Source organism: Sinocyclocheilus grahami, unplaced genomic scaffold (genome assembly GCF_001515645.1).
Source record: "Sinocyclocheilus grahami isolate Dianchi unplaced genomic scaffold, SAMN03320097.WGS_v1.1 scaffold868.1, whole genome shotgun sequence".
NCBI classification, from domain to species: domain Eukaryota; kingdom Metazoa; phylum Chordata; class Actinopteri; order Cypriniformes; family Cyprinidae; genus Sinocyclocheilus; species Sinocyclocheilus grahami.
Window position 1 is genome coordinate 179,980 of NW_015506047.1, and position 13,884 is coordinate 193,863.

A 13,884-nucleotide genomic window follows, 5' to 3' on the forward strand; every position below is an offset into this window, starting at 1 on the left:
CTGGATGCCATTAAGTCTGATTATATCACAGCTCCACCATGTGGCCAAAATATGCTATTGAGGCCCAGGCCTCATGTTTTGTGATGTAAATTTTTTATTATTTTCTTCTGGCAAACAACTCCTGCTAATGAGATGTAAGTGGTTTAAATGTGTTACTGAAGCAATGACTTCATCTTACAGGTAACATAAGCAAAGTGCCTGGAGGACCTGGTATCCCATCAGCGCCAGGCAGCCCTGGACGTCCCTCAGGACCCTTGCGGGAGGAGAGACAATTAGCTCAATTAATTGAAGGAGCATTTCTGTACATGCATGTGTGCACAATTGTATCAGCAATACTTACTTGATAAAACAATTGCATAAGCAATTGTTCTTCAATTTATTCCCTATCCATTGGCTTGTTTCCTGAATACAGTCTAACACTTAATGAAAATTTTTTTTTTTTAACATGTTGCCTGTATCAAAGCCTACTGTGCTCATTTGCCTGGTGTAAAACATTTAAGAGCTCAGCCAATCAAAGCTGTCAGTCAACAGCCCTCTTCCAACAACACAGAACTTCAACCTTCAAAAGAAAAGATAAAACCTGCGGCTGGAATATTTTCCTTTGCCTTTCAGCTTCGGAAACGTTATAGGATCTCTATAGATATACAAGGCCAAAAAGAGCTTACATCTCAAGTGACACACTTTCTCAACCTAGTCTGATGTTTTTACTAAAACAATTCTTTTGTGAAGCTGACACCCCAGAGAAGTTGATTCACAACCGGCTAGAGGCGCTAAACTGAGCAGAGACAAAAGAATACTCTTTTAATCTTCATCCCTACTGTCAGAGGTAAATGATGAATTCAGGCTCTTTATTGCAGTTAGAAGTCTGCTGTCTGTTTTACCATGCTAAGGGATCGTGTGTAAAGAGTGAGTCACGTTACAAGAACAGACACACTGTCCAGCGCAAATTAGGTCAAACTATCAGATGAGTCATGACTCCCTGATGCCTAAGGTCTCAGTAGAGGTTGGTGGTCCCTTCGAGTAGCTCTGAGTCATCGGTGAGGTTTGTTCCATCTGCACACGAGTCCAATCATCCCCCCGATCCCCCGGTTGTGTCCTGTGTGTCTCAAGGTTCTTGCCAAGTCATGTGGGTCAAGTGATTATGAGGACACTCACCATATCACCTGGGTCTCCGCTGGGTCTCGGTTGTGTCCTGTGTGTCCTGGACTCAAGGTTCTTGCCAAGTCATGTGGGTCAAGTGATTATGAGGACACTCACCATATCACCTGGGTCTCCGCTGGGTCCCGGGGGTCCTGTGATGCCAAGGATTCCTGGAAGACCCTGGGGAATAAACAGACACACAAATTGTTTGTTTTTTTTATGAAAAAATACTGGACACCACTTCAAGACCACCTTAATTCACTTGAAGGCAGGGGCGCGGGAAGTAGGGGTGCTGAGGGGGCTGCAGCACCCCCTGTTTTCACATGGTTGCAAATGCAACGCCAAGTTTATTCATTTAAATTTATTCAGTTTTAGCTTTTAATAATTTATTTGTAAAGATCTCTGAAATGTAAATTGTAAGTGGGCTATAATAAACCCATGTGAAGGCTATCAATTTCTTCCCTATGTTTTTCCATATTATTCTTAAAAACTCCATGCTTTATTAAATCTTAATAGTATTATGACTTACTTGTGGTCCTGGTGGGCCAGGAGGTCCTTGAAAATATGTGCCCTAGTTAGTATAAAACACAAGGAGATTAGAATTAGATTGCATTAGCCAACATAAATCAGTGTGTGTGTGTGTGTGTGTGTAACTTCACTCTCCAGCACTCACTGGTTCAACAACAGCTGGCTCTCCCTTCTGTCCTTTGTCAAATCGCCTGCCCTGTAAGAGAAAGAACAGGTAAAAGATGAGATCTTGGTCACAACTGGTTGAGATTGGAGTTGTTACAATAATTTTCAAAGTAGTTTATAAAAATTTCAGTGTACATTTGTGATTATTGATACCAATTTTTATACCACACCAAAAACAATAGAACATGAACATTTATTTAAGAAGTTAAATATTTAAAGAAATCAAGAAAGAATTAATGAATAAATAAATAAATAAATAAAACTAACTAACTAATGGAAAGTGGGCATTTATTTAAAAAGTTAAATATCAATATAAATACTGTATTCTCAAAATTAATTAAAACAATGACGTTTAGCTTTCAGTATTTTTCAATTAAATAAACATTACTTTTTGAAAATCTTTTCAAGTTTTTATTTATGTAAACATTAAATAATAAATAAATAAGCTAATGGAAAGTGGACATGTATTAACAAAAATAACTGAATTAAAACTGACATTTATCTTCCATTATTTCTCAGTTAAGTAAACATTGCTTTTGCATATTTATGCATTTTGCATATTTATACATAAATCTGATACTGTATAAAAACTACTATTACTGCATTTCTGTCTTATTTTAGTATCAACTTGGGCATCCCTAAATGGGATGAAGAGGAAATCCATGTTTGCTTGTGTGTTTTTAGTTAATTTATTATTGAGGTACAAAAGTGTACCTCTCCATCCCATGTGCCCGGCATTTCCCTCTCCGCTGGGTCAAATCGGTCCTCATAAACCTCATATTCCTCATATTCCTGTTCAAAGCTGTTCGAGCCATTTTGAAACTCATCATTCTCCGAGATCTATGAATGCAGAAAACATCCCAACAGCACACAGTCAGGGTTATCACCTCAAACATGCTTGCAATGTTCGGAAAACCCAGAAACAGAAACCAGAGTACATACCTCATAGTCTGTGATATTGGGCCCAACTGTCACTGTGGAGACCAAGAGCTCATTGTGTTCATCACTATAAAGGTCATCACTAAACTCCTCAACCTCTGGCGTTTTAATCGGCCTCTCTTCCTGCACACCGACACAGCAGAATTAGACGCAGCACAGCCATGGCAACCACAACCATGGAGATACCGAGCACAGTCAGTCATTTCCACTCTACATTAGTTTGGGTTCACTGGGCATCTGAGCTTCAGAGACACTAAGGCCTGAAATATAGTCTACACAAGTACATGATTGCAAATTGCGAAATGTATCTGAATGCAATTCATACGTATGCGTTGCATTCTCAGCGTTGCCACAAGGGAGTGCTATATAGTGTGTATTAGCATAAACTTGTCTTGTTTTATGTCCCCCCCACCACCTCACCTCAAGTTAACTACTGTCATGGCTGAGTGACAGTAAGATGAAAATCTTGTTTTAAGTTACAGCGCTGAAGAGTAACAGATGTTTGATTGCAACTCTTTTGCCCCCTTGAGTACCGAGATTTTTTTGTAATGCAAGAAGCCATATTAAGTATGTACAACCTGCCTGTGCACTTGCAGTGTGCTGGCCAAGCATTTGCAACTGCGTTTGCGTACTTGCATAGAATATGTTTCTGGCCTAACTGTGCTTCAGATCTCTAGGTCAATGATGACTAATTAAAATGTTAGCACAATTCACAGAAACTTTTTGGTTACAAAGCTGGCTTGAAGTCATACATACTGCTAAGCTGGTGAGTGTGGGGTAGGTGGTTTTATTAACAACGGGAGATGTCAGCACAAAAGACGTATGTTCTGATGGCAGCCATAGCAGCATGAAAGGAAGGGTGAGCAAACTTGGCACACTGATATTGGCATCTGAGTTTTACCTCAGCAGAAGCTTGATTCATTCAATAAAAACTACATCTATTAGAGCTGTCGGAGGCGAATGTATCAAAAAGATGCATGAAAATGTATTTATGTTAGACACAGTCCTGTTTTTCATTCTGTCTTGGAGTGCATCTTTCAGTTTCAATCTATAAAGTGTGCCAAGTCAACAAATAAAAGCGTAACTCTATGCTAAAACCTGAATAAAATATGCATCATGTCTCATATTCAACTTGTGACACACATCAGTGTGTTACTGTTGCAATGAGCCATAATCCATATGCATTTTGATCAACACATCTCACTAAAGCTACAAACTATAACTACGGTGTAGTTCTTTTATGAGCCTAACATCTTGGAAGAAGAGTTTTGGTGCTGTTATTGGGGAGGTTAGAATGGCAGAGGCTGGTTAGTACAGTGGATGACTGGTGGTTAAAATGTGTGAGGGAGAGTCAGTGATTGGTCAGGAGAATGATGGGGAGGGAGGAGGAAGTATGGGCAACCACACTGGCACTGTAAGTTCTACCTCCACCTCCATATTTGGGGACTCAGAAACTGCTGTTGCCAACACTGACTGGTCCTCATGATCTGTCACAGGCTTTGTAATGGCTATGGTGAGTTCGCCCTGATAGGTGTCAGGTTCGTGAGTGGGCATGTCGGGTATGGAGTCCATCAGATTGACCGTTGTTGTTGGAGATGATTGTACTGGTGACTTGGGCTGCTCTGTCACAGGTGGATTTGGCTGCTCTGTTGCAGCTGGTAAAGTTCTTCGATGAGGTTCTTGAACCAAATACTCCGGCAGCTTAGAGGACACCTCAAGAAAACCTTCTTCAAGAGCTTCAGCTTCCTTTTTCTTCTTACGGGATTCTTTTTTGCCTTTCTTATCTCTCTTTTTCTTGTTCTTTTTGCCTTTGCGGTCTTTTTTTGAGCGTTTCTTTGGTTCCACTGGTTCGTCTTCCTGCATTATGTCATCAAGGTTATGGATGGGTTTGGCCTTTTATAGATGGGGCAAGGGGTCAGAGGTCGGGTATAGATGAACAGAATTAAAACGCTTACAATTTCAAGACAGAAGGACAACACAACTTCAAAATCATTCTAAAATGTATATGACTGGCTCTCTACATCTCTACATAATTGAATCTAAAATTAAGGTAGCTGACTGATTCCGCTAGACAATGTATTATTCTCTTTGCAAATTAGGTCAAAGTTGAACTTGTTCTCAATTCAGATATGCACTACATTATCTGCCCACAATTCAAGGGGTCAGAGTTGAGCTGCTTACAGGCTATTATGAGAGGCCCTGACTGAATAGGCTTGATGAGGCCTGTCGAGTAGAGATTATATGATTAATGTGAGAACCAAAGTGAGGTGTTGAGATGCCAAGTCGGGCAGGATAGAATGAGATCAGTGTGAGCTCTGGTAATAGGTCAGTAATGTGAGCAATGCTGATGAATCTCGCCATTAGTCCCTCTTCTCTCAGCTGTTGTGGGAACTGAAAGCCAGCTGGCTCTACCTCTGAACGGCTGCCGATAGACACTTTTCCTTGAGCCAACTTGGAGAGAGACATAGGCAGACATTTACATTCAGCACACTTGCACAAAACTGGGCGTGGGAGCTGTGAGGAGAAATAAATGCACAATGACCTTAAGCGTTCCTCCCAGAAGGCCGCAGAGAAATGCTAACCTACTGACATGATGACTCACTGGGCTGACTCACCCGCACGTGTATGTTCACAACAAACACAAATCATCACAATCGAAAAAACATGTTCAAAATGTCCACATAAAAAATATCACATTATGAAAACAAATATGGGCCATTCTGTTTATTTGAAAGACAAAGAAGTGCTCTTGCAAGAAAGCTTCTTGTCCCCTAAGCGGTGATTAGAAAATTAATTATGTAATTAAAAAAATACCATCTTTGTTAAAAAAAGAATACAGAAATTTTTGAGCCAATCACCGGAGCCATAAATTCCTCCGTATGTGTTTATATTTTAGATTTTGGAAGAAATCTCTTCTTATCAAAGATACAGTGAAAACAGTAATAATGTGAAATTATTACAAATTAAAATTTATAAATGAATATAATTTAAAATATATTTTATCCCTGGGATGGCAAAGCTAACATTTCAGCATCCTTACTGCAGTCTTCAGTGTCACATGAAATCATTGTAATATGCTGATTTCATGCTCAAGAAACATTTCATATTGTTATCAGTGTTGAAAACAGTTGCTGCTCAATATTTTAATGATGCATTTAATGATTTTCAGATGAATAGAAAGTTCAAAAGAACAACATTTATTTGAAATATAAATCTTTTGTAACATTATAAATATCTTTACTGTTATTTTTAATCTATTTAATGTATCCTTGTTGAATAAAAGTATTAATTTCATTTTAAAAATAAAAATCTTACTGATCCCAAACTTTTGAACAGAATTGTATATATTTGTTTATATAATATTACATATAGTATACTGCATTATTTAATCAGAATAAATCCAATCAGTATTTGTATTAATGTGTTTAAGTCCATCAATGAGGTTTTTTAATGTTAGCAGTGTGCTAAAGACCCCTATGTTGTTGTTGGTGTTATCATTATTATTATTATTTAAATATTCATATTTGCATATTTTATTGTTGCAGTCTAATGAATTCTTTGTTGTTTTTGAATCAAAAAGCAGAAAATAAAATAATTGAAATAATTTATGCACATCTACAGTTGTGCGTTTAAACCAAAAACAATATTGTTTATACTAAAAATATAGATTGGTTGATTCCTAGAGCTGATGGAGTGTTAGTGCTTTTGCACCTAAGCACCAAGCAATTTTATTCATATGCATGCCTGTACTGTTTATTGGCTGGCTCAGATGAGTGCTCTGGGAGCCGAGCCCAGAAGCCAGAACAGTAAAAAGTGCAAACAGATAAATGTAAATGTGGAATTGAGAAGCCAAGGCAGCTCTTGGGCTCTTCCAAAAAGAGGAAGACATTTTTGGCCAAGCTGGAACAAATTATGTCTTCATAAAGGTCTGCAATTTTCTGGAAAACTGTGAGGCTGGTTGCTCAAAGTTCATTGGGAAAACAAGTGTTTCTTTCTCTGTTTGCACATGATACTTGCACATGATACTTTTGCACATGCTAAAATGTGAGGAGTCTGGAGAATAATACAAGACAAACTGAATGGACCAATAAATCTGGGCAGAAAAACAGGATGTCATATGGATGTAAAATAAATCAGATGGAAATAAGACAATGAGCTTTTTTTGATTACATGGGGAGCCAAACTCACAGAGAAATCACTAACCTCTTCAGGAGCCAGACTCTGGGTACTGTTGGGCAACGGGCTGTCACAATCGGGAATGTAATCTTGGCAGTAGTCAGCCGCAGCCTGAGGATCATCCACGAGCAAGAGCTGCTGGATCTCACCCTGTAACACAAACATATAACATATGCATTGATTCGGTAATATTCACTGCACTGGTGTAATTCTTGTGATCAAAGAGAAATAAAACCCCGTTTAACACTGCATAACTGGAGAACATGCTGATGTAAAGCAGAAAAGTAAATTAAGATGAAAAACAACTTTTGTAACACTGATGAAATCGGGGTAAAACTTGTCAAAATTTTTTTGCATATAGTATTAGGCATTTTGGAAGCACACTGCAAATAAACGTTTATGCTTCAGGAAAAGCAATCTTCACTTCAAAAATATATTTTACACACTTTAGACTTCTATAAACTGTTCAATAAATTGTTCATAAATTCGCTCTGTCTCCTATATTGCTATTATAGGGCTGCCGTTAAAGCCAAAAGACTATGTATTTGACTGCAGTCCCTGTCACAAAACTCTGGCACCAGCATCAGCCCACTAAGAAATTAAAGCAGCAGTGTAATGGGCAGCAATTTAGTGATAGTCCCAGCACAGAGGAAGCACGTGTGAAAAATGACTACACATCTCTGACTATGCTGCCCTCAAGATTGAAATCAGGCCCTAACCATAGGTTGGTGCTATAACCACAATAGACACTGAAGGGGACATGTCTCCTCCTAATAATGAGATATGGCCAAATTGACCATTGTTGTTAGAATGACTAAACGTTACATATTGAGGGTGGTCTGCCACAGCAATTTCAAAATGACTGAGATGGCCAGTCAAATCAAAGAAGGTGGGAATTCCAACACAATGCTTGAGCAAGGTAAGAAGCAGCTAAAAATATAATATTTGACAACTGTTTTAAGATGCAAATGAATGACAGAAATACCCTGTAATGTACTTTTTTCCAAGTTTGCTGTTTTGAATGAAAAATAGCCTATATACATTTTTCATGTGATTCATGTAATTCATAATTGAATGTGACTAGACAAGAAAAATTTATGGAGCCATTTTCAACATATTAAGCATTTGATTAAGAGTGATTATGCACATATTTAAAAAGAAAAAAAATTATTTGCAAATAGCTCAAATGCAATATTAAAAAAAAAACGTAGCTCTATTTTTGTTCTTTATTCTCTATATCTCTTTATAAAGCAAATTTAAAAAATGTTTTAAATCACTTTATCCTCTTAATCCACTAATTCCTTTAAATAAAAATTACCATCTGGCTGCAAAAAACATCTTTCTTCATTCAAAAGTGGCTTCAAAAGTGTATTTTGATCAAATAAAATGTGTTGCAAACAACATCTATATTCTATTTTTAATGAATTACATTAAAGTTTGCGTATTGTAGGATGCTTGGTATAAAATAGAACTCTGAAATCTGTTTGGATGAACAGATACCGTATTTGTAAATAAAATGTATTTCACGAGTTCACACTTACATATAATAAATAGAGTAAAGGTTATGCGTATTATTATTATTGTTATGCGTAATATACACAAACTCATTCGGCAGTAGAGTACAGCCAAACCACAGCATTTCTCACATTAATCTGACATATGTTGGATCTTAAAAGGAAAATAAATCCGTATACCTAGCCAACTAATTACACTCCACTGATCCCACAAGTGTTCTCTTCTATCTATCTGTCGGCTAAAATTAGAGCCTTGTGCTTGACAACTCAAGAACTAAACAAGCCAGTTAACACAGTTTTAAAACTGGATCAGCGGACCAGACATGAACTGGATATTATGGATCTTATCTGCATCTTCTAAGCAGAATCAGAAACAGAAATAATCCTAGAAATAATTTAAAATGTGGATAATCTGCTGTTTGTTTTTGTGTGTGTGTTCTAGTTCAGTTCTCTAGTTCAGAAAGACTTCGATTTGTAAGAATCTGGCTCCCCAGGCTCCCGAGCAGCTTTCCCACGCTGAGAGATTTGGACCGGAATATAAGACCTCTGGATTCCCCCTCAGTCCAGGGCCTGGGAACTGGCCTCAGATTGGGTCGAACTCACACATCCCCCAGTACAAGCCTCACCCAGATCACACTGACCCCATGACACAGATGCAGCTCTATTGGAAGGATTAGAATGAATGGGGAGTGGACCCCGAGAGAAAGAAAAATGAGGGGAATTAGTCATCATTCATCATCACGGTTGTTCTGAAAAGCACAACGAAGAAGGATGAAATTTCTTTCTTTTTTTTAAAGCACAAGAGGTGGTACGGACTCTTAATCATTGCTCAAATAGAGATGTTTTGCTGCAAACGTGACTGAAACTAAAGGGTTTGCTGCCAAGATAGTCAATGACTTGACACAATTATTTAAGGAAACTGTCTTCAGGCCACCTTCCAAGTCATCATCATGTCATGACTGGTTAGCTTGTGAACATTGTTAGTCATTAAAGTGAATATTCAATGACTAAAATATTTTTCCTGGTAGGAACTGAATCATCAGGCTGGAAAAAATGAAACAAATGAAAATTAAATTGATAATCTCAAATTATTAATTCTGCTTTAAGATGTTATTTTTTATTAACTAACCACCAAACCACACACACAGGATTGTGGGATATTACAAACAGTGAATGAAGCATCTATGCTGCGATTAAAAATCGACCAGATGGAGACATCTTAGTAGACAGGATGTCACGCAAATGTTGGACTGGGACGTGCCATGATGACTCTTTGTCTGAAAAGACAGAATTTTTCAAGTTTTAGACACAACCATAGTGAAGGAAGCTCTTCAGATAGCTTCTTGCTATTACCAGGATTTGTTAACAATGGGACATTGATTTGGGCAGGATTTTGGGACGTATGGAATGGAATGGGATGGGTATTGTGTTTCTCTGGGTGCTGTTTCAGCCAAAACAGCTAAAGGCAAACAGTGGTATTGGATGGGTGGAGTTTGGGAAGTAAAGTTATTGCAGTGGGCTGCTGGAGGACATGTGGCGTGTGCTACATTGGACCTAACAAAACATCTGTTTTTTTGTGGTGGAAGCAGATAGAGGACCCTTAAATGTACATTAGACTGACAATAGCATTCCCAGAATGCTAGAATCCAGCATACATAAGCATGAGGATATAGCCAAGAGCAGTGATGCAACTTCAACTCTAATCTACATCTAGCCAGAACCATCAACCACAAGAAACAAGAGATTAGTCATGGAGTTATTCATCTGAATGTTATATAAACATTAAGAGAGTCTTATATAGGCAGATATGAACCCAAACACACAGCACAATGAAACCAAATACCCAACATTTATCAAATGTTGGAGCTCAAGAAAACCACAAAAAAAAGAGGCTCTTTGCAGTGATGATAATGGAGATCTTACAAAAAGGTAGCGTAGTTCTCCCAAAAATGTAAATTTTTGTTATAATTTTCTTACCCTTATGCCTTTCCAAACTTGTATGACTTACTGATGTGCTAGTCATTTTTTCATTTAATAATGACACAGAAGCCCCATATAAATATAAACACTACAAATTGCATAAAAACAGTTCATATGACTGCTCCTATCATCTGAACTGATAGCTTTGGGTGTAAAACAGACTTACATTTAGGTCCATACACACTGTTTATCTTCCACGGTTAACCACTAGCTGTTAACCACTTCAACTTGATTGAGTCAATGATTGAACGGGATCAGATTCACGAACGAATCATTCAAGTTTTGAGAACAGGATCGACCAAAATTTTATTCGTTTTGGAAGAATCTGACATTGTTAGTTCTTTAATGATTTTCATTAAATAACGACTTAAATTTCACTCACATGGTGTGTTTTGTTTTGTCATTTACGTAGTCACTTTCATTATATTGTAAAAATAAATGGCCATGATATTCAAAAATTCATCTTTTGTGTATGATGTAAAGAATGTCATACTAGTTTGGACTGGCGTGAGGGTGAGTAAAACAACAAAATCCAGACTATCCTTTTAAGGTGTGTTGATGCTTGAAAAAAAAAACTCAATGAACATTCTCATTAAAAGGCTTGGAAATACACACTCTTCAACCAAAATTTTTAATGCATTAAATTAAATACAAAGAGTAAAGGCTCATCTTTAAAAAAATAAGTGAATGTGTGCTCATTCAGACAGCACTAATTCACAGGTGAGCAGGGTGGTACTTCCAGGTATTCTCTAGAAGTGGAAACAAGCCTGAACAGCACCCATTTATTTCTCTCTGTGGAGACAAGACCCCAACTTCAGCAGCCCAGACAACTGCCTCTGATCCACTCTATTTCAAACTGTTCAATTAAACATAAAACAAATAGACCACTAGTTTATTCCATTAAAGCAAATCAGAGGCATAAATATATATGAAATTATGCTGATCTGAGATTCCCTGTCACCTCTCAAGAGAAATATCTTGTTTGCTGTTTGTTTGAGAGTTAAGGGGAGTATGATGAGCATATACTGCAGCATTTATAAAGAAGCTGAAGAGAAGTGGGTTGAGGAAATATGAAACTGCAGCAAAGAGAGTGTGTTATTAATAAGAATGTAATGTGAATTATCGTTTAGAATAAGAATGACAAATATTACAGAAGTAAAATCTACAGAAGCATTATTGTTCTGATTGGGTGTGATTAATTTTAATGGTTAAAATGACCCAGACATTTCTTAGTGAGATTTGTTGAAAGGACTGTCACTTGAGTACATAAATGATTTTGGGACATTTTGGACTATGTTTAAAGGGGTCCTATTATGCTTTTTCACTTTTTGAATTTTAGTCAGTGTGTAGTTTGTATGTTTGGCCATAAAAGAGATCTTCAAACTTACAAATCTCAAAGTCCACTCCAATGGGAGATATTTAGTTTTTTTTTAAATCCCTTTTCAAGAACTACAATGAACGGCTCGTTTGGACTACAGCGTTTGTTTTCCGGGTATTGTGATATCACAAAGCGGCCCATTAGAATATCATTAAAATAAACCCCGCCTACGGAAATTCTAATGGTTGGGGGGTGGGGAGGGGCGAGGTCTAGTTAGAACGCTTCGTTGAGTGCATCAGACAAGACGACGAAGAAGAAGTGCTGCTGTAGCCTGAAGTTTTTGCAAGTTATTACACATGCACCTGAATAATTATGTATGTAACTATGTTTTTATAATAAATTGCTGACAGTACAATACTGGACAATGATGTAATCTGCAGAATTTACACTTCAATTATGAGACTACAGTGTTTCCCATACATTGAGTGCGGGTGTTTTTATATCACTGTATTTCTGAAAGAAACCGACTGTCTTCAGAAAATTGGATGTCATTTTCTTTTAATCTTGCATGTAATGTCTGATAAAGCAGTGTTTTTTTTTAGCAGAGCGCTGCTTTATGTATAGCCATTACCGGGGAAACCTTGATCTCTACCACTCCAGAGAGAGAATGAGTTTGCATAGATATGCCGCCTGGGAAACACTGGATTATGGTATAAATAAATTCAACTGTATAACAGTTTCACTGCAATTCATGTTATAATGTTAGAATTAAATAACAATAAAAATAATACATATGCACTTATCTGTACATAGTAAATGCAGTTATTTTTACGCGGTTGTTGACATTCTATCTAAAACGTGATTTAGCCAAAAAAAAAAAAAAAACAACAACAATAACGTTACCACTCTAATATGTCTTGCAATATACGTGCATGCAAAGGTTCTGCGCGATCCTCTTGTTCAATATTCTCTATATTTGCAATATTGACGCCATCCTTAACTAAACCGGAGCAGACGGAACTTGCTGCTTTGGCAAGGGTCGGGGCAGTACTGAAACACCATCTAAGCTGTTCACCAATCACAACGCACTGGGACAGCTAACCAATCACATCACATTTCGTTTTTCGGAAGGCGGGCCTTCATCAAACCCGGAACTAATCGAGCCGTTTGTACCAGGATGGGGAGAAAGGTATTATAATAATGTAAATTATGTAAAAAAATAATGCGCTTTTCGAACCACCAAGCATGAGAGCATGTTCTAGTACACCCCCAAAACAAATTCAAGACATTGTAAAAGAGCATAACAGGACCCCTTTAAGACAATACACTACAGGCAAAAACCATGCTCTGGTCAATTTTGAGATTTTGGCCTATTTTGCTCACATAACATGCCCTCATTCAGAATAGTGGAAGGAAAACATCCAAAATACACATTTATGTGTCTATTCTATTACACTTCATCTATTTTCATTTATAGATTTCAAGTACAATACCTTTAATATCTTTAAAGACTGTTTTATTCCAATCTATATTCTGTAACCCCGGTTTTGCCTTTGTCAATCATGGCCTCCTAATAATCCCCAACCACTTGATTGGCTCTATGACTCTCTCTCTCCTCTCCACCTGTAGCTGGTGTGTGGTGAGCGCACTGGCGCCGTTGTCCTGTGGCTGCCGTCGCATCATCCAAGTGGATGCTGCACACTGGTGTACAACAATACACAATAAAGCGCTATATAAATGCATCATTCATTCTTAACCTGCCCTAATTGGACTATTTGGGTAAAACATGTCCTTGTATGAGATGTCTGATGTTTTGTACCTCAAATACTTCCTCATCTAGCAACCGCGTCCCAAAAACAACGACTCCATCCGTGCTGACCACAGGGCTGTCTCCACGCATCAATTCCAGCGTCTGCACCTTCTTACAGTCCAGGTACAGTGTAACAGACTTGCCCTCCACTCTGTAGGCTATTCGATGCCATCTGAGAAGGGATGACAGCTGGGTTAATCAGTGTCAACAACAGCAGAGTTTTATCACAGTTCTAACCCAGGGGTAAAAGTGATACTTACTGCTGTTCCAGGAGCATGGCTATTAGAGGTGGATTATGGGTCGCTTAAATGTGA

The 13,884-nt window shown here is 37.8% G+C and overlaps 1 protein-coding gene across 1 annotated transcript in view; it reads right to left on the reverse strand.

The window, feature by feature from the left end:
- Positions 1–13,884, reverse strand: part of col5a3a (collagen, type V, alpha 3a) — a 61,957-nt gene that overhangs the window by 25,953 nt on the left and 22,120 nt on the right. Inside the window, exons 4-12 of the mRNA XM_016248162.1 lie at positions 13,580–13,742; positions 6,976–7,098; positions 4,198–4,665; positions 2,776–2,895; positions 2,548–2,673; positions 1,814–1,864; positions 1,670–1,711; positions 1,258–1,320; positions 179–253 (exon numbers count right to left, since the gene is read on the reverse strand). Of these exons, the coding sequence (XP_016103648.1) occupies positions 179–253; positions 1,258–1,320; positions 1,670–1,711; positions 1,814–1,864; positions 2,548–2,673; positions 2,776–2,895; positions 4,198–4,665; positions 6,976–7,098; positions 13,580–13,742 (1,231 nt within the window). The remainder of the gene's footprint in view (positions 1–178; positions 254–1,257; positions 1,321–1,669; positions 1,712–1,813; positions 1,865–2,547; positions 2,674–2,775; positions 2,896–4,197; positions 4,666–6,975; positions 7,099–13,579; positions 13,743–13,884) is intronic.